This window comes from Lepidothrix coronata, unplaced genomic scaffold (genome assembly GCF_001604755.1).
Source record: "Lepidothrix coronata isolate B3197 unplaced genomic scaffold, Lepidothrix_coronata-1.0 Scaffold70, whole genome shotgun sequence".
Lineage (NCBI taxonomy): Eukaryota > Metazoa > Chordata > Aves > Passeriformes > Pipridae > Lepidothrix > Lepidothrix coronata.
Window position 1 is genome coordinate 1,993,241 of NW_016690250.1, and position 21,851 is coordinate 2,015,091.

Sequence of the window (21,851 nt, forward strand, 5' to 3'; positions counted from 1 at the left end):
AAAAAAAACAAAACCAAAAACCAGAATGGCTAGAATTCAGCCTAGTTCAGTTATCTTTATCCCATTGGGTGATATGCCCAAATGAAGATGAATTGCAAAATTAATCCAGATTATTCATTTAAAGGAGCTATAAAATCAATACACCTCTGAAATCAGGTGTATTAATATGCACCAATTTCAAAAAATTTATGAATGTTGTATATACACCAAAGCCTCCATCCAGTGGCTCTTGGGTATATCATTACTTGTATGTGTGCATTCTTTATTACATATATATGATCTTTATCCAAGAACTAAGATGATATATGAAGCAACAAACATTTTACCAGATCTGACCATAAAACATTTCCACTAGAGGCAGACAACAGGCAATTTAAAATATTTTCTTTGAACAATCATAGTTAATGGGACATTAAACTCTAAAGCAGTTCAGATGATCATAATTAAAATGTTTTTCCAACCTTGTTGCTATTTTCTGTGTACATAATAAATGAGGTTCAGGGCTAGCTTTTGGGAGCACAAAATAAATGAGGTCTGGGGCTAGATTTTGGGAGCCACTCACTATTATTATTATTATTACTATTATAACCAACTCATAATTTTCTTTTCTTGTTAATATCTATCAAATCTTCATCTCCCAGGTTTTTCTCCCACCATCTCTTTCAGCTCCACACCCCTCTGATAGGACAGGACTAAAAAAGCACTGTTCAAAGTGTCTGGGCAAATCCTACGGTTTTATCATGAATTTTAGGTTGCTTTCCTCTTACTTGCCCTTCCCCTGCTTGAGGCTGGTTTCATAGAACCCACTAGTTCACTGTACTAACATCAGGCAGTGTTAATCAGATGCTGACAAATCCTTCCAGTTTAATGAACTCAGTTTTATTTTAAGTCTACAAGACCCATATTATGCTGTGCCTGCTTTTGCATAAGATTTGAGGAAAAAAAAAATTAACACTATCTTAGATAACCAAAACATCCACTTTTTGCCCTAGTAGTAAAAATTCAGCTGAGATTGATTAGCATCATTTTGATACAGTTCATATCTCATGTAGCTATCCTAGGTGCACACAGCTGGCAAGGCAGAGGATTCTCAGTTAGCACCCAGTAAAGCATATGATTTCTTTTTCTCTTCAAGAGAGAAGAAAAGTAAATGGTAAGGGGAAAAGAGAAAAAAGGAAAGGAAAAAAAGAAAGAAATTATGTACATTTAAAATCTCCTAGAGTGCCCTTTAGTTCAGGAAGTACTTCACTCACTGCCATTATTTTACTAATGAACTTCCTGCTTCCTTTCCCCACCACAACCCAAGCTCCTGTGTAAGCCAAAACTCGTGACTTCACTTTTCAGCCATGGCTTTCAAGTCACACTCTGATTCTCCTCAGCTGACTGGCAAATTATATGGGCAGGAGACTTAAGAACACAGGCTGTACCACCTGCTCCATATTCTTCACAAGTGCTTCTCTTAGTCTTTCAACAGTTTGTTCAGTGGTGGAGAAGTATGAGAGGGAGACAAATACAAGCTGCCAGCATTACTTGTGGTGATGGGCTGCAATGAAAGGTATGACCATTTTTCAAGATACTGGCAACTACCACGGCTGCTTCTTGAATGATGAAATCTGTGACTTTACTATGAAGCAACTGGTAATGAGGATGCAAAATGAAACTGGAGACTGAGCACCCTGATGTTCCAGACAACAATCCCTGATAAACCAGCAGTCACAACGCTGCACTGCTAGTTCAGGGGTTTTTTCTGGTGGCAGAAAGAGTAAGTAGGTACCAATGAAAGTCACACTTTCAGAAATCAGATTGATGTGGAAGGATAACAAGACTTGAGCTGGGATTGTCCTGATAGCAAATGAGTACTTTGGAAAGGACTGTATAAGGGGAGATGAAGTGTAATTTCAGTAAATCAAAGATACTCTAAAAATCTAATTTAGAATTATTTGTAGGTATCTTCCGCAATTCTTTGAAACAGTTTGATTGCAATTGTTTGATGTAGTGCATTCAAGAAAAAGGCTTTTTTAACAACCCACAGAAATGTGTATGAACAAATGTGCTATAACAACCTCAGACAAAATTAGATTCTTAAAATTAGGAATGTGAATTCATATCTAGGTGCTCTGTTAAATATTCCCTTTTCCAAAAGCAGATGTCATTTAATTTAAATCCTTACCCTTGGTACTTTTGAGGGGGAAAAAGAAAGAAAACAAGGAAGTGATGTAGACATTTGGGTTCACATTATACACTCTTAGAGGTCAATTTAGAAAACATTGTACCTACAGAGAAACTGTAGTCATTAAGGTCATTATCAGTTAAATATTGACCTGGGCTCTTTAAAAATACATAGCTCTTCAATGTTACCTTATGAATGCATACATTTATATCCACTGTGTGGAGACATAAGGGCAGTAAGACTTGTATCATTAGTAAACATCATGGTTATATTAACAAACAGATGTATTTGAGCTAAAAGTTTGACAACGTAAATATGCAAGTGCTGTGGCATTGCCTGCAGAATCCAGTTGCACAAATGTATTGGGTAAGCTTCAGTTCACAGACCCAATCGAGTTTGGTCCATTCTCCAGGCAAGGACATGTTCCTTACACATTAGGCTTGAAAATGAAATCTGAGAAATTAAAGTCTACTGATGCCAATGACCACCTCCTAGTGTTTCCTTCCTTTCAAAGCTTTGTAAATAGAAAAGCTTTCTTTTTCCAGTCAGCAAGTTAGCTGGCTGCTTTCCCTTCTCAAAACTCACTCCTCTTGACTAAGAGTTCAGTATTAAACTGCTGGCAAACATCTGGCAGCTTTTAGATATGTTGGAATTAATAAAGAGTAAGTAAGAAAAAGCAAGCTTTCTCAAATGGCAAGACTCACAGTCCTCTCAAACCAAGTATTTCAAAACCAACATTTTCATTTGGTCCTTCTGTCCGCTCCTCATTAACTCTGAGCCCTGTGTTGCTATTGTTGTTGATGATGATTTATTATGCATGCTGAAACATAAATGTTTCCAGATTTTTAGAAACAGTTTAAAGAAACATATTCCCGCCTCAAGATCTTATAACCTGCGGTCCTTTATTCCCTTTAAGAAACATGTTCTTTGGCCCATTCTAGTTACTTCTGCAAAATAGAAGGCAAAATCAAGATATACAAGAAGATTTAATTTCTTATTTCAAAGACAGCTACCTGTGGATATGGTGATGTCCTTGATTTTGACTTTGTGCTCGAGAGGCGAGATTTGCTTCCCTTCCTGTTATCCGTTATGGTTGGAGTTGAATTTGCATATGAGAATGCCGGCTTGGTAGCAGTGACCTGATCCAGGGAGAGCTGTAGTCCTTTATATTCAGTATCCCTATATAAAAGGCAAAAGTGAAAAACAAACTCACTTCATAACTTAATGGGAAACATTCCTTCCTTCTAAGTGGGGGGTGGAAACAAAAGATATTTTTCAAGAAAAAGAATAAAGCAATCCAGGGCAAGCCAGTATATCCCCCTAATACATTTATGGAGTATAGCTTACTAAACAATAGCACCATATTTATACGGAAAATATGATTGCTTTTTGCATCCAGCTGTTATCATCCTGACCTATTTTGGGCAATAATAAAAAGCCAATGGGATGGATATTTCTGAGATTTATATTACAGTTCTACATTAGTCACATAGCTAAGCAGTTAATAGGATACATTTTCCTCAAAACTCTTTTAACCATACAACTGCAAACTTAACACAAGTATATGTGTGTATGTTTTCACATGTGTGTATGTGGGGTGCACGTAACAGCCTACACAGCTGACTAACTAAATTGAATAACATATTTTTTTTAATGGAAAACACTTGATCTTTAAGGCCATATTTTTCATTGTTTCTGAGGTTTTGGGCAATTGGTGTAAATTTTTGAAATTTTGTTTCTTCTATGAGTCTTGTGAGTGTTTATTTATATAAAAAATCCATCAGAATTTTTTTATACCAGTTTACCAGTCAGAGAAAGTGGCTAAATAAATACAAATCTTGTGATTTAAATATTCTGTCCATCTCTCACAAAATACTAGAGGTTTTCTCTGGGGAGCTTGTGAAGTTCAGTTAGATTCTTCAGACTTTCTAATGAATACATAAAAGTAAGGAAAACTGGCATTGTTCACAATATCTTACTAACCATAACGTGGGCATATGCATTGGACTGCACCCCTCTGCACACATCTGCATGTCTGCTGATACCCGGGGGAGTAAGAAATGAGCTCTCCAGCTTTCATGTAGTCATACGGAACCTATTCTGACAATGATTTATTAAAAGAGAGCAAAGCAAGAGCTTCTTCCTGACCTACCTACCTGGAGGAAAAGAGGGAGGATTCATGATTTTTCTCTTCCTCTGTGTTACCAGTAGAGAAGTAGGAGAACAAGGGAAGAATAATGCTTCTCTTATGCAGTCAAAGCAGTAACATTCATTCACATATTACCCCATACTTCATACTTAATTAATTATATTAATAATAAATGATTTACCCAGCTTTAGCAACAATATCTTGCTCTGTAATCACACATATATTGATGTGTAAGCCATAAGAGTCTAACATTTTTTAAAAAGGAGCTGCACCACAACCTGAGCATCTCACAGCTTAGTACACTGAAATGTTTTCAGATAAAATTCAGGGGCAGAAGGACAAACTTGATAAATCAATGAAATAAGTGAAATAGGATGAATTTTCGAGCAGGCTCAGATAAACCTGCAGAATATAAAAATTAATTCATCCCAGTTCTACAATAATTTTTTTTCATCTGATAAGCAGCAAACTTGTTGGTTAAATAGGCTTGGATTTTTTTGGCAATGTTGACTATGTGTGTACATAACACGTGAAAGTGAATCCCTGACATTAGAACTGCACTGACTACACTGTTTCCAGTCCAAAGCAGACAGAGCCTGATCAAGTATAAATAATGCTTTGTAATGCAAAATTACTTATTAATGAGGTAATTTCTTCAAATTTTGGCTTTAATAGAGATAGGTCTCTGCTATAATACCTGCATTTCAAATATCCTGTCTGCAGTGAAAGCATCTGAATATGGGGCTTCACTTTGGCCTATTTGACAGGTATGGCTCATCCACATATTTTGAAAGCATTAATCTTTTCTGTGGTTACTCCCAGAATTTTCATCCAGACACTTTGGCTTGACATGCAAAGCATCTGTCTCCATAATTGATTCCTACCAAATTTTCTTTATGTTATACAAAACATCAGAAACAAAGGATGTCCAATAATCTTCATATTTGACCACTCCAATAGCATGAGATTTTATCAATAGTCCTGAAAAAAACGTCAGTCTCATCCTGATATACACATTCCCCCTGACTACTTAATTATAAGAAGAGGAGGGTCCTGCGGTCTCAGTGCCAGATGCAGAAAATATTGCCTCCAGAAACTAAAATTAATCAAAACTAAATAGATAAGTTGTTCACAGACATAGGGGTATGACGAGATTGTCTTTCAGTTTTGAACCTACCACCCCTTTTACCTCCCTTTTTGCTGGAGAACCCATAGCTCTGTGCTTCTGCCATTACCTCCCCATCTCTGGTGTATGCCACCTTGTAGCAGTCTGCTGCTGTATCCTGTCAGTGAAAGAGTTTTAAAAAACTGGACTAAATACCACCCTGATATTCAGACCACAGACTGTCACTCTAACACTGCTTATCTGCTGCTACAATCTGTATAAGGGCTGAGCATTCAAAACATAGAGAGCACACTCTACAGTGCTTCAAGGTCATAGTAACTAAATAAAAACCCAGTCAAACCAGACTGACTGAAAACTTACATGCATTTCAACATTACTTTTCTAGGTCCTTGGTATCATTATGGTGAGGGGTCATCATCCCAGAACACCGCATATTAGAATAAACACCACAAGCTGGTATTTACAACCAGTTGCTTAGACCAGTAGCATCATTAAACAAAGGATAATAAGAAAAATATCTGAAGTTCTTGCTGCCAAATGAAAAGTTCCTTAGAAAAAGAACACATCTGTGCTCTCTTTGCAGATGAAACACCTGGACTTTTTAGCATCACTGAGTCATGATTCAATACCTTCTCAACCCTGTCCTAGCACAGCTGCCCTTCAGAATAACCAAGAGACACACCAGAACACCATCAGTAAATGGCCAAGATAAATACCAGAAGTTAAAAAAAAAGAAAAAAAGCAAGCAAAGAAAACACGGAGGAAGAATCAAAGAGTCCAGTGGTCTCAATGTGCAATGCAAAATATGTTCCACCAAGAAATGAAAATGTTTGAGTACGCACTGCAAGGCAAGACACTGGAGAAAGCAGGGCTCCCAGTGATACACAAACAACAGATGGAAATTCTGACAGCTTTCTGGAGGAATTTATAAAACTTCCACCAACCATGGAACTATAATCTCCAGATTTCTATTCGTAAACACCTTAATCATCTATTACACAGTCCTAGCCGAACAACAGTACTGCATCTTGTTTTCTACATGTAATTAAAAAAAAGGTGGTGGATACAAGCCTCTTCCTCCAAGGTCCTCACCTTCAGGATCCCACAGGGATCCATACAATCTACATCTATCTACATGAGACTGCTGAGAGAGAGAGTGATATGGCATGTGTTCAATTGCTAACAGTATGTTGCTGACAATCTACTATTTATCTCATTTTCTGATGCAACTATCATCACTATAAAACATCAGAATAACTACAGGAAATTAGTTCTTAAATGAAGAACAGATGAATCAAACTGAATCCAGACAAGACCAAAGTGATGCTTCTTTGCAAAGGGAAACACATTGAAGACCTCCACCTTTTCATGATGGGAAACAGCCATTCTTTCCACAGTTGGATGGAAATTCTAGGTCCTCTTTGACTCCTCAAAAAACTTGGAGGCATATGCTTTTGGTAGCATATGGCTAAAAAAATGTATTACTTTTCCTCTATCTTGTCTCCCTCACTCCCCATATGAGAAGCTGGCCAGTATGGTCAATGTACCAGGCACCTACAGTCTGGATTACCATGCTTCACTGTAAGCAAAAATAAATCAGAAGACAAAGGGTAAAATCCTCTTGCTACAATATGCTGGTTCCCATTTTCTTCTCAAATCTAACTCCCAGAAGCGTTTCCACTCTGTGCCATGTGTCTGGCTCTGCCAATGCCCCTTATGAAGCTGGGCCTAATTTTGAAAGTACTTATTGGTGTACCACTTGTACACCATGAAGAACTAAGGATCAATGGCTGTACCAACTGCATTTCTCTGCACTGAAGCATCTGAAAGTTGAGTACAAAGCATTCTTTACTAAAGGGATCTAGTTATAGTAAGCTGCAAAGGTGGTGAAGGACAAAGGCTGAAGCAGCAAAACGCTTGGAAGAGGAAGCCAATCTGTTTGCACATCACTTGGATGCCAGATGGACCTGCAACACTTGTGTGAAGAGTTCTCACAATTCAGCTTTAGAAGACACTTTCTGCCTACTACCATTGCCAAAATATACTATATGAAACATGGTAACAATGATCTGTCTAATCAAAGTTTGAGGAAGAGATAATGAATCATTAGCAGACAGATACAAAAAAAGAACAGTAAGGGAGTATCAGAGCACCACAAAATCTGAATTCTATGCAAACAGCAAAGCTTTCACAACTACAGTGACTAAGTGTGTGGTTAGAGCTCATCATGACACTGAAAAATTAAAATTTTTTTTATGTGGCCTTTCTGAAGGAAAAAATATGAGAAAAGGGTGAGTCAGCATTGCTAGAAATAATCTTGGGAAAGAATGGAAATAGTGATAGAGGCCCAGTGGACACAGTGTGGCCCAAGACAAACCAAAACAGTACATACAGACAAGTTGGGCCTTTTTATAATTTTGTTTCTTCAATTAATTGGGTCATATTTGGGACTACTCTCACCAAAATCTGAAAACTAAAGAGAGACTAGACATTAACATTAGAGAGCTAAAGGCACAAATAGTTTTCAAGCTATTGAGACTCCCTACTTAAAAACGGTGTTGGCTATGGAACAAAAGAGAACTTAAGCCCTGAAAAATGCTTTCAAATAGAAAGAGCAGCTAAATAGGATGCATCCAGAGGAAGAAGTAAAATAATGACATCCATTAGTAAAGAATAAATATCCAGATTCATCCCAAAAGTAGAGGGACAGCCAGACTCAAGAATACAGATCTTACATATTCATGGTCATAAGCAGCATAACCTTCAAAACAAGAAGAAAACCTTAAGAAAAAACAGAAAAATGCTCAACCCATGGAAAATTCTGCAAAAGCCATAAGAAAAAGCGTCTTTTTACATTAATACCACCACATACCAGAAAGGAAAAATAAGCTACACCTGCACTGACTGAGAAGACACAGATAACCAACAAAGAGGCAAATATTTACAGTGTATTTAATTCCTTCAAAAGACACAAAATTTAGACACCTTAAAGAAGATGAACAGAAATTCATGTTTCATACATGGAGTTACAGCAATGGATTAGAAATGCATTTCAGTTCATTGTCTCTAGCAGCAGTAAAAAGATCAGTAGAGCTGGAACTCTTATTCTTAGGTATTTTTCAATTGAACAATATGCAGTGATCATACTGTCACTGGAAATCCCAGCAAATAATGAAAAAAAGGTATCATGGGAGCACCTAAATCTGATAAACACTGAATCTAGACCTGTGTCATTCTTTACATGTATTAAAGTAGTTCATGAAGTACAAGTTGAAAGTAAAAGGTGATCTTACTGGAGCAGGTTCCTACATCATTGATACAATCATTCACATGACTGAAGCAAAGCAGAAAATATTGTTCATACAAAAGAAAACAAGGTTTACTTATAATTTGTTACACTATTATTTCAATTGAATACATGATATGTGTTCTTAATTTCCTCTAGTTTTACATGAAAAATCTATGAAAAGGGTCATACACGCTCCGCATTTCTTTTAGCTAAAAATCAGAAAAATTATATTTGTCAGATTTTCTGCCAGTCTAGCAATAGAAATTGTGAGATGAAACCAAAGGTGTCAATGTCATTAATGTTCAGTCTATTTTGCTGAGTTATTGCAGTTCAGTTAAAAACAGACATGAAGGTGATAAAAGTCTGGCACTTCCTCATGCATGTCTGACCACAATTCTGCAATATATCGTTCTTCTACTTTTAAACAATGCCTGCAACTTTTAACATTTCCACACTCCAGCTCATGCAATGCTAACAGAGCACCATTCAGCAGATGAATGAAAAGAGAACAGATTCTGGCTGTTTGTCATCTTCATGGCTTTCTAAATCAGCAGATGGTACAACAAAACAGACAATTTCCTCATCTGCTGTGTCCTCTGTTCATGTACAATGTGTCTCAGAAATGTTTACAAAGGCCTCGGTCTGCTCACGAGATTTGTCAGAAGAAGCATATGCAATCCCTTTAGCATCCTCCAGAACCAGTCAAAATAAGTAGGTTTCACTTAGCTCATACAGAAAGCCAAATTTCAGGACAAAGTGAGAAAAAAGCTGTAGGACCTCACTGCTTGTTATGAAACTATGCTGACATTCAGTTGTGCAACCTCAGAGATACTTCCTGCCTCAGCTGTTCTATCAGTTATTGGGATGATGTTAGCAACTCTCCTTTCTAAAACTTCTTGAGTGAATAGTCCCATATAGGCCTCACCAAAGTAATTGGAAAGACTGTCCAGAACTCTTTCAAATGGTTGCTTATTAGTAGTACACTTAATGGTTAAACCACACATCTACTTGGAGAAATATGAGTACTGTATATTGGATCCCTTCATTAAGTTCCAGGCACCCATTTATCTCCATAAATAGCGCAAGCAATAGTAGCTGTTTACATCTTGTTGAGTCAAACTTTACAGCTTCTTCAGCCATGAGATTCACTTACATGATACCATGTTTCTATATTTGCTTTTAAACATGAAGCAATCCAAACTGGGAAGGTTCATTAAATTATTTGATACTACATTCAGAAAAACTGAAGCACAGATTTTCCTGTACAGGTCATTTAACACAAATGTCTGAGGATATCCTCTAGAAAACTTCTGTCAGATAAATTTTATATATTCCCTGATTCATTTCTCATCTCAGAATGCAGTCATCTAACTGCCAGTCAAAGTTAAATAAAACATCCTGGCCTCTGGATAATCATGGTGTGGAAGATTTTTCAGCAGTCTGAAGATACAGTTTTTCATTCCAAACCACATGCCTAGCCATTTTTGGCTTCAAAAAGGAGATCTCTGTACACTGTATTTGCCTTTATTTATTAGACTTGCTAGATGAAAATATGCACCAGGAACCTATTACTGTTCGTGAATAAAATGCCTAAGATATCCCAGGCTAATTACATACAAATTTAATTACAATTTTTAGTTACAGATAGCACTGAAAAAAAATACTTTAATTCATGAAATATGATGACTTAAGTTTAATTCTGTAACATTTATTTATATTGGGAGTACTTGCTTTCAAATGCAAGATGTTTAGGAGAACAGTTGCCTAAATGTCGTGTTTGATGTATATTCAGTTCTCGCCAAATTAAAAGGAGAAATATATTTGACAGGAGTTTATAAATGTTTGTATATGTTAGAATAGGTTATATATTAGAATCTGCCTCATAATAAGAAAATTGTTTTAGAGGGACATGACCTCAGAGCCTGCTATGTTTTTTGTTTGGTTGTTTTTTTTATTCTCAACTAGTTGAGAATACTTTACCTGAAGTCATGTTAAACCCTGCAAAATTCCAGGTATCACGTTCATACCGTCAGCCTTTACTAAATTATTATGGTGACTTTGTAATCATTTCGATGTTTTATTACTTTAAATTCACTGGCATATTCAAAATAAAATTTCTTAATAAACCAAAGGCCTGTTAAATGAGACTTTAAAAACTCTAATTTTCTTTTCTTCCAGCTACTCACTTCAACCAGCCCATTAAAACCAATGTCACCTCAGTGCATCAGTGAGTGCATGTAGACAACACCTCTTTAAGAATTAGTGTCATATAAACATAAGATCTCTCCTATCCTCATAGAATGGTTTCCATTTTGCAGAAAGCCAGACTGACAACAATGCAACAGACTGCTGTTATAAAGGGTAGATTTTCCCATATCAGAGTTCTTAATATTTTTCTGTGTTAAAAAAACATACGTTGAATATCACTGACACCCGTAAGACACCAGTCTGGTAGCCAAGTGACCTGGATTCAATTCCCAACCCTCCCAAAGACTAATGGTGCCATACAGGATGAATCATGTATCCTGAGATTTAGCAAGCATTTGGCACTTGCCTGAGCTTACCATCGAGGCAGCCAAGGGGACTTTTAATTTAGCCCAGCATTGATCACTTCTGAGAATCCCTACTTTAACTTTCACAGAATCACAGAATCAACTAGGTTGGAAAAGACCTCTGAGATCATCCAGTACAACCTGTGACTGAACACCACCTTGTCAACCAGACCATGGAACTAAGTGCCACATCCAGTCTTTTCTTAAAGTCCCTTCAGGGGTGGTGACTCGACCACCTCCCTGGGCAGCCCATTCCAATCCCCAGTCACCCTTTCTGTGAAGAACTTCTCCCTAATGTCCAACCTAAACCTCCCCTGGTGCAGCTTAAGACTGTGTCCTCTTATCCTGTTGCTGGCTGCCTGGGAGAAGAGACTGACCCCTACCTGGCTACAACCTCCTTTCAAATAGTTGTAAAGAGTGATAAGGTCACTCCTGAGCCTCCTTCTCTCCAGGCTAAACAGCCCCAGCTTGCTTAGCTGCTCCTCATTTTGCATTTGCTGCATTATTAGCTCTGAAGAGGAAGATAACAATATGCTATTGTAGGTAACACTTATTTTGTGAAATATCTTTGTCTGTGTCACCTATTAAACTTCAGCTTTTTTGGAAGGAGCAACCTCCTGCTATGCTATCAATGCACGATAGCTGACATTACTGAGCTAACTCTAAGCTGTGTCTCATCTGCACATCACCACAGATAACAAAAAATACATTTCCCAAGGGCAGTAGCCATGTCACTATTGATGCAAAACATGTTTTTATTATTTCAGAATCTCCATGTATTCAACGCAAACATTTTTAACTATGTCCTATACCATTTATCCTTGATTAAACCTCTGCTAGATAGTTAATCATTAATGATTTCTTTACAATTGCTGTTCAAACAGCTCATTCATGCCAATGACATACAAAATTTCACAGACGTGTTCTTTAATTGGATTCATTTATTTCTAATCTACTTAAGTCCTCACTACTGTAATGCTTGACTAAATAGACATTAAACTCACTTATTTAAACTGCTAAAATAAATTTGAGATGTATTCTATGAATAAAAATATTTGACTGAATACATGTAATACCATTGTTATTGTGTACTTAACTGAGCAGAAAATATTGGAAATAGCACGCTAGATAGCTCTTTGATATGCTTGGACAAAAGGATTTGAGAGGACCCAGATGATTTTTTGGTAGAGATTAAAAATTAACAGGTTTCTAAAGACTAAGGATTTCTACAGCACATTAAGGTATGTAGTAAGGAGAACCAACAGGAGCTCCTCATGATTTTCATGGGGTTTGGATGTTGTCATTTTAAATCCAAGCACTGTTTCAGAGATAAAGGCCTTATACTAATTCTGTCCCCTCATGGCAAGGGCTAAAACCAGCTAAGATGCTTTCAAGATTTGACTGATCTATGTTTTGTAAAAGTAACTGAAAAGTTGGCACAAAATGGGATAAAAGTCCTATATCTGGATGTTTCGTTTCACAAAATACAATTATGTAGCTATGGACTCCAGGATATCAGGGACATATATAACACTCTTCTCTATGGGGCTTAAAAACCTAGTTTCAGATTTTTATTTCTAAAACTAGTGTTCTTAAACTCTGTTTTGGTGAAGAATCCTGTAATTTGTATGATTCTCCACTTACACTGAGAAGTTTCACAAAAGTAAGAAGCATCACGTTGCAGAGTGGTCACTGCTATAACACAGACTGCCCTTTGTGTAAGAAAATGAGCATCACGGCGTAACTATGCAGTAAATGAGGATTATAAAGATAAGGATTATACCTCATACTATACATAAACCCCTCATGCGCTATTTCAAATATTGTATATTCTGACCATCTTATCTGAAAACCTGAAAAACTTTAGAGTGGGACAGCAAAGATGATGGGCTTAGAACAGCCTCAATATGAGAAACAATTAAGGACTCTCAAGCTGAAAAAGAGGTGACTGGGACAACAAATGGGAAATTATGAGCAACATAGAGAAAATTATTAGGAAGCAGTTTTTTGCTTCTTCTTCTAACAGAACAAATAGAAGCTATGAAAAAAAAAAAAACAAAAAAAAAGAGGGCTTTTCTTATTACATTTACTTAACCTTGGCAAAAGCTCACATGATTTCAAAAAATTAACAGGTAAATTTGTGGAGAAAAAAAAAAAAACAAAAAACATTGACAATACTCTCAAAGATCTCACCTCTTTCTAGGAAATCATTTGAACTTCTCAAAGACTGGGAGAAAGTACTGGGGAAGCATTACTGCATGCTTCTCATATTTTTTAACTCTTTCCAAAGTATTTCCCATGGTCACTACCAGTATGTGTCTGATTCTGTATAGCTGTTCTTATCTTACACTCTATACCACAGTAGTTAGCATTTTCATACTTCAGTTCCTTTGAAACTGTGAAGAGTGGTCCTGACAATTTGCTGTTATTACTTATAATAATTTACTGTAAAACTTAAATTAGTGATATTTCAAGTTTTATCAATTCCTCTATGTCTCCCATAATTAAAGGTTTGTTGTGACAATGTTCCTAAAATCCTAAGGTTAATACTTGAAAAATTAATTAGTTTTTCTGTGATGACTTTCTATGTAAGCTTTTGGGATCTGGGAATAATTTATTGGAGACAAACATTTGTGCTTGAAAAACTATTTACTGTTCATTCTACTTGTTCCTCTTTGGAAATTTTCTATCTGCATGCCTCATAATATACTTGTCCATCATTTCAGCCTGCTTTTTCTGATCAGCTGCCCCTCACAGTGAAGAGGCATGTTGAACACAAAAGGATTCATGAACTTTTTCTGGTGAGGACATCCCATTTATGGTAGATCCCTTTCTCTTTCATCAGATTAGTCCTTCCTTGTCATAAGACTTCCACTTTCCTTAGGAAGCAATATTTTTCTAAAACAAAAGTCTTTCTGATTCACTTGTCCAAAGTTCCTCAGGTTTGGCCAAGGGAGAGCACTTTGCCTCTGAGGGCCATAATGTGCCATTATCTACCAAAAAAGCATGATGTAATACTTAATACCTACTTTTCAACTGAGCCTTCTTTTGCTTAAATTTTAAAGGTAAGGGGAGGAAGACAGGCAGGGGCTCTCACTGGAGTTTTGGCTTTTTGGGGAGAATGGTTTTTTGGGTTTTTTACAAATTAATATACCTGTTTTCTCATTTCATTTTTTGTACAAGAGTTAGACTGCTTTTTAGCTTGTTCCCATGCACAGCCAAATCTCTACTGCAGCCAAATCCCACCCACATTACTAGCCACTTGGGTCTAAGTCTCTGTTCATATTGCCTTGGTCATCTAGCTTTGATAGACAAATAATGTACAAAATTTGATGTTGTTAAAACAGGAGACAAATAGCAAGAAAGGACAATATCATGAGGCCATAACGTAATACATAATTCTCCATTTTATTTGATTCTTCCCTAGTAATCACTGATCTTGTCTTCTCAAAGTGTACGTTATACGTGGTTATTAAGTGGGTCCATTAAATGTTAAAATTGATGTAGGATAACTTGGTTCACTACCTAGACTCTCTGGGCCACAGAATAAGTTAAATCACCATCTATTGCAAAAATACTGCTTGCCCCACATCATCTAACAAATTCAAAAGACTTTTTTAATGGTTAGGATAACAACAATTCATTATTAACATACGCAGTTCAAGAAATGCATGCCCATGTTAAAAGTCCAGCTTAAGAAAGGGAAGAATGAGTCTCCAGTGGGTCAAATGATTATAGGTAGTAAAACAGTTAATAGGAATAGCTAAAATTTCTCAATAGATAAATAAAAATAACTTAATAAAACAAAATAACATCTAGCTTTCATCTTCTCTGGAAACCTAAATCTATCATCTGCCTAGTACCTTTGTCTTCTTGGTCATTGCTTTGACTAGGACAGGCAGGGGCCTTAGCTGGCTTTAGTAATTCTGTTGTCACTGCTTCACACGCACATTCATCAAGGGTTTCTGGATGCTTAGAAGTGTCTCCGACTAAGCAGAGACACTTTTATTGTTCCCATAAAAATGTCCACAGCATTCATGTAGATCAACTCCACTGCCAACCTACAACTGTCTTTGGACCAACACTACAGTTAATCTGCAGCTGAAGCAACTGAACACTTGATTTGGTTTGTGCAACAAGTCCACTATATCACAATGTGTGAAATTTACTGTGCTTTTGGTGATCACTTCTGTAGCACATACAGACCAACTCCAGAGTATCACACCTGTGCAAATGGTGCTGTGCACCTTCTGCCTTATTGCTTTCTTGAACTCACTAAATATCCCCATGGAAGCCCTAATAGCATGTTCCCATATTATACAGTTATAGTCACACAGGCAGGCAGTTTTCTTTGGACTGAAGCCATGTCCCTACCCCCATTGCTGTTTTTTATAAACTAGAAAGCACCAAGGAGTCTGATTATCTTTTGGAAGGTGAAAAGTTTTCTTTAACTCTCCTACTAGCAGCTTAGGATCAATAGAATTATTTTGGGGAACACTGTTCAGAAGTTCGGCTGCAAATGGAAGGATGCTATCAAGCTTTTTATCCCCAAATGCAGTCTCTATTTGAGCAAATACTCTATTGAGATATGCCTCGTAAAGCAGTCATTAAGAGTTATTATTTTGTTCTGTGTACAAAACACTCTTTGGAAACGACAAGAGAAAAACATCATGCAATGCCTTTGAGTGGATTTTAGCTAGCCAGGGCTTAAGTCAGAGGGAGAGAGTTTTCTATAGGAGCAGCCCAGGCTAAGAGCTGCAAACCATAGTACAGAGACGATCAAAGCTACAGGCTACTTGAGAACAGGGCATGTTCGCTTGCTCACTAACGGCACAGATGTAAGAACATTGAATACTGGATGGGTTTAAAGGTCTTCACACTGGGTTATGTCAAAATATCTGTACAATGCTAGGGATGTAGCCAAACTTTAATTAGTCAGGCAGTTGAGTTTCCATAGCTGCACTGAAAGTTCTGCAGATAATAGCTTTTATTTTCAACATTGCTGCCCCCAAGATTTATACACAGTGGTCTGTAGCTGAAAAACTATGGCTGTTCTTTATTAGGTCCCAATTCAACAGAGTAACAAATGTGTCCTTCAAGTCATCTCTATTTGGCAAAGCCAAGGAATATTTTCATTTCTAAGAGTGTGTCTAAGGGTTTTTTTGTATTTCAAAACTGAATTCACTAGGATATTATCATGTACTGAAAGTTATGTCTAAGCATTTTTAGAGCCTGACATGTGCTCAAGTGCTTTAGTAAATCAGGACTTCTGAAATCTAATTGCACTAAGTGGATCATAACAAAAGACAACAACAGGAATAAATTGTCTAACTGTGTTAAAGACCATGAGATTGATTCCAGAGTTCAGCCATCCCGAAGGGTCAGATGCTATACCCTTGTTCACACAGAGCAGTGCCTGCCTCCATAAATAGTGTCATCAAAGTGAAAGGGGCTGCCTCTGAAGTAACCCACTGAATACGAACATGTGTGCTGGAGCCTGGCCCACACTGTAAAGTACAAAAGAGAGGTGAGGGAAAGAGAATTAGATTTTAAAGAGATACCTGTCACTGTTGAATGGACAAAGATTTATTTGTTAACACTTAATTTAGGCCATGTCAAAATGTCACATTTGTGTGTGTACAAATAAAAACTAGCAAGAACAACATAATGTAGAGGGAAGATCTTGCTTCAGAAGCAGTTTAGTAACTTATCACACCTGTTGTACCTTCTGATAATTACGGTGAAACAACATGGGAATGACAGCAGTACTGAGATGCAGCACAGAGCAACAAGAGCAAACATGCAACAGATTGAGGAAACAGAAGCAGAGCTAGTAAAATTGTAAGCCTGCTTAAGGAACATACTGGTGCTGTTATGAGAGCAGGAGCCAGTTCTGCATCCAGTTTTGTGCAGAGTATCAAGAGAGCGATAGCATGCAAGGGAATCCTTTGATAGTGGACGGCTTGGCCTGTCTCTTCTGCACAGTTACTAACACAGTCCATAGACGAGATACAAATGTGATGTGGTAAAACCAGCAGCCACTTTTTCAACTTCCTCTTCAGCATTCTGAACTATCACAGAGTGGTGAATACAACCCTAAACCCCATGGTCTATTGTCTCCCCCGCTCTGCCACATAGGGAGGACCACTGGGACTGACCCCCAAAGGGACTGAAGCGCCCAGCTGCTGTAGTGATGTTCACAAGTCTCATTTCTGCCATTCAGAGTGCAGAAGGGCAGAGTAAGGACAAAGTGTGAACAACCTCTCTAGCAAGAACAGCTGTGCTACAGTGTACAGTCCAATGCTTCCATGTAAAGTAAAATCTGTGGCAGTTTACCTTAGACCATAAACCGTGGCATTTTAGGAGTAAGAGTCCCTGGAGCAGGCCCTGTACCTTTCATCAGTGAAGTGAGGCAGACAGCTGGAGATAGTAATTGCTTCAGCTGCTGCCCCTGCTGAATGTGTCTCAGCCCCAGACAAACATTTTACAAGATCTGTAACTCAGTGTTTGGGAGGAGGGTGTTTCCAAAGGCAGCACAAAGAACGGGAAAATGATGAAGTGGAAAGCATTTGAAGTCACCCTTCTTCCTAGGAATAAAGACACTTTTTTACAATCTTGAATTTCGTGCCGTGTGAGACTTTCAGCACGCATGCATTTAAACTAATGACTGGAGGGTTTTTTTCCATAGGTCTGAGCTGCAGTCCTTTTATCCTTTCTCTAACAAATAAAACTCTTCATAGGAACAGTGACTCCAGGCTCTGGTTTTAGTGCCCTGGCCATTACAGTCACCTGGTTTAAATACAAGCATAGAAATTTGGAGTGAATTAAACAAATGGTAGCTAAGAAAGTCCCTACATGAACAAAGAAGAACTATAGAAATGTACTGTGAACACCTGGAAAAGCCTGTCTCCTATTTGCAAGAAATACATAAACAATGTTCCAGGGAGACAAGTCTGTAATAAAAACTAATGGTGAACAAACAGAATACTGCAAGAGGAATCTTCTGCAAGAGCTATACTTCAAGAGGAATCCTTTTATATTTTTTTCTTCAAGGCATATGCTTCCCAAACATTCCGATTTATTAAAACAATGCCTCTATATATTTACATTGCTAATCCAATTACATGATGGTAGGCTTTACAGTCAAAGTACATTGCAGACTGAATAGAAAAAATGGGACCCAGTACTGTGCACAATTAAGCAAGTGGCAAAAATTCCCATTAATATAGAGAAATATAAAGGAAAAGTAGTAGGGCAAATTGGTTTCTACTATTTACAACTACTTAAGAAAAAATCCGAAACATTATCCAGTTAAGGTTACAAAGCCTTATCTTGAATATTACAGGTTGGATGACTAAGCTTGTTCATACAACTAGTTTCACTAATGATATGAGAAAGTATACACAGGATTACTTCTGCAAGCAGTAACTTTCCCAGTGTATTCACTATCCTTCACACTCCATCACACACTCAGGAGATACCAGACAACCTGTATCTACCTTTGACTAAGGAGAGAACGATGTGGCAATTCCAATTAGATCAGTTTGAAAGAAACTCTCAAGAAAGGTAGGCGTATGGATGTGGAAATAAATTTTTGGATTCTCCCATTGACTAGGAAGAGACAGATGTGAGACCTGATGTCCTAGAGAGAGGACAAAAAGAAGATTTCTATGAAAAGCTATGAAAATATGTAACTGTCCACAAATATGGGGAGAGCTTTTTTTCCTTGTGAAACACGAATTTCCTTAAAGCCCACTCAATATGCCAGGAAGGACTGCTTTTGAAGTCTGAGCCATCACACATAAAGATAGTACCTTGCTATCTTTATCATTTCAAATCTGGTAGTACACAAAGCTATGAATAGTAATAATAATTCAAAGGTGAAGTGTGTAGATACAATTAATGGTTAATTTATTCTAAATTGCATCGACCACATTGTTGGTAAAACATTTGTCAATATGGCAGTCATTTGCGAAATAATCTTTCAAATAAATTGCATTCGGTTTGTGTTCCTAATCAGGTCAACTGGGACTATATCAAATACATGCTATATCATTAGGAGAGAGATTAGTCACAATTAGGTACCTAATCCGTGTTATCTGTATATGTCGCCACTATTGCTATTCTTTTAAATGATAAAGGATGACAAAATGTATATAGGAAAGTTTCTTTAGCTTTCTCTGGGGACAAATTATTACATTTGCCCATGCTCAGAACGTCAAAGGATTTTTGCATTATCCATTTGTTTAAGAGAGGGTTGTTTGCGATCCAAATATAAACTTAACTTCAGCAGTTGCATTCTCTATTAATTGACTCATACTTGAGTCCCTTTATGTGATAAACATGCACAGCTAATAATCAATGATATGGTGACTGTGTGTACAGAACAAATAAGAAAAGAAACAAATATTCTGTGTCTGTACTCACATATGCCAAGCAGAATACAAAGAAGAGCAAATATGTGTGCTTTAAAGATGGAGTCCTTAAAGGTCATTTGTATTAATTTTTGATACACTATTATGCAAAAAAAATCACCTTTCCTCTTATTCCTAAAATGCCATTGCCACTCTGCTGATTTAATTCAGTATATATACTTATTACAAACATTTGTCCCAAGCCTAGAATTCACGATCTCAGAGCTCGAGATTTATGGAAAATGAAAATCATCTCTTTTTTATTTTTTTTAACTGAGGTGTGGGGAGTTCTTTTTGCATAAACTCTCTTTCATTCTTTCCTTTTTCATCATCAGTACCACCCAGGTGAGCTGGGAAGCTACGAGGTAAGAGATTCTCCTTCTTGCTGCTCAGCCTGCACTGAAATGGCTCCAGATCAATTTGGCACTTATGGCACTCAGTATCCTCTCCTTTCCAAAACAGAGCGCTCAGGCTCCTCTCAACAGTGAGAAAAATCTCCTTATCCCATGAGCAAACCGAAAAAAATCCTGGGTCTTTCCCTGAATGAAGAAGTACTGTGCAAAGGAACCAGGGACCCAGCAGGTCAGAAATTTGCAGCACATCTTCCAAAGCTTATGACCCCTTTTGCGATTTTCCTATTTCCTATTTTCAAATGAATTTTTTGAGGGAGTCATCCCATCTTTCAAGTTCTAGCTTGCAATCCCAAATGTGTGGGATTGCAATTATGTTATTTAAAATCAAAAACCCACTAGTTTGTACCTCTTTCACTTTCTCCTTGGCTTCCACACACAGGAGTCAGTATGCAAAGGTTTGTATTTCTGTTCTGTAAGCATGTTCTTCCCCTTTGGGTTTGTAACAGGACCTGGCAGCAGGCAAATTCGTGCCTGTGCCTCTACGAGGAGCTGCACCAGGGGCTCTGCCACACACCCACTGCCCCGTGGGTGAAGCATGGAAGGAACCCATGGTGCACACATGTACTGCTCACTTCAGCCTGTCTTGGTTTACTGTAATAATCCAGTGCCATCCTTAAGGAACTACAGTATTTATAGGATTTATACCAGCATGAAGTATATTAAACACTTGCAGATTTTGAGTGCTACAGGACCTTTGTCCAGCCCTCCTGGAGTAGAGCCTACCTCACACCAGAGGAAAACCTCAAGTTCCCATAACCTCTCATTTTCCTCTATGTTTTTCCCACCTATCTTTCTCATTTGAGTGATAACATCTTGACTCTGAATAGTTCACTAAGAAAATTAAGCCTGCTCTAGGTAGTTCAGCATCCCCCTGGCCAACTCTGCCACCATGAGCCTTTCCCTAAAAGCTCCCTCTACCTCCAGTTACCCATTTCAGAGGATGACTGCATTTCACTTTTTTAAAAGCCTGACTGCATCTCACTTTTTTAAAAGCCAGCCCTTTCTCTGCTTACAGCCCCCTGGCACATGGCAAGGCCTGTTCTCCCTATATGTTTTTCTGAATGGTAGGCTAGGCAGAGAAGTAGGATAACGATGATAATTATAATTATGATGATGACGATTATAATAATAATAACAATAATAATAATAATAATAATAATAATGCTCAAGTGGAAGTTATGCCTATCCCCTGGAACAAGGGCAGCAATTGCAGCAGCATCAGCCCTGCTGCAGAAGCAAGCAGAATGCGATCTCTTCTACAGCGCCCTAATGAAGAGCTAGACAGTGTTGGTGTCTGGATTACAGCCGTCGGCAGCACATGGCAGTTGCCTCAGCCAATGCTGGACCTCCCAGCTTTCAGTATTCCCACTTTAGCCAGTCTGGCTCCCTCTCTGCCCTCCCGCCGTCCGCCGCACTCGAGGCAATTAAGAAAAGGGCGCAAGGGGAGACTTGGCGACTTACACCGAGTAACAAAGTTGCCCACTTCATTCTCTAAGGGAAATCTTAAAAAAACAACTGTGGTCCTACTACATGTCAGTCTGGCTGAAAACAGGTTCTGAAAATCCATATACATACACGAAAATATAAAGACACTGCCTCCAACGATAAGTCAGCTGAGGCGGAGGAATCTCCCTCTTTGGGTACCGCTTCTGAGGGGGAAGCCGGCTTCCCTGCAGTGCCGTTTTGGGAGGGCGGGAGAGAGTGCTCAGGCGCCCCGCCTCCAGGCGGCGGGGAAATC

The 21,851-nt window shown here is 38.0% G+C and overlaps 1 protein-coding gene across 4 annotated transcripts in view; it reads right to left on the reverse strand.

The window, feature by feature from the left end:
• The window catches only part of SIM1 (single-minded family bHLH transcription factor 1), a 54,575-nt gene that overhangs the window by 14,139 nt on the left and 18,585 nt on the right, over positions 1 to 21,851 (reverse strand). For all 4 annotated transcript variants that reach the window (XM_017818699.1, XM_017818697.1, XM_017818698.1 and 1 more), the window contains one exon: positions 3,184 to 3,349. In XM_017818699.1, coding sequence (XP_017674188.1) covers positions 3,184 to 3,349 — 166 coding nt within the window. The remainder of the gene's footprint in view (positions 1 to 3,183; positions 3,350 to 21,851) is intronic.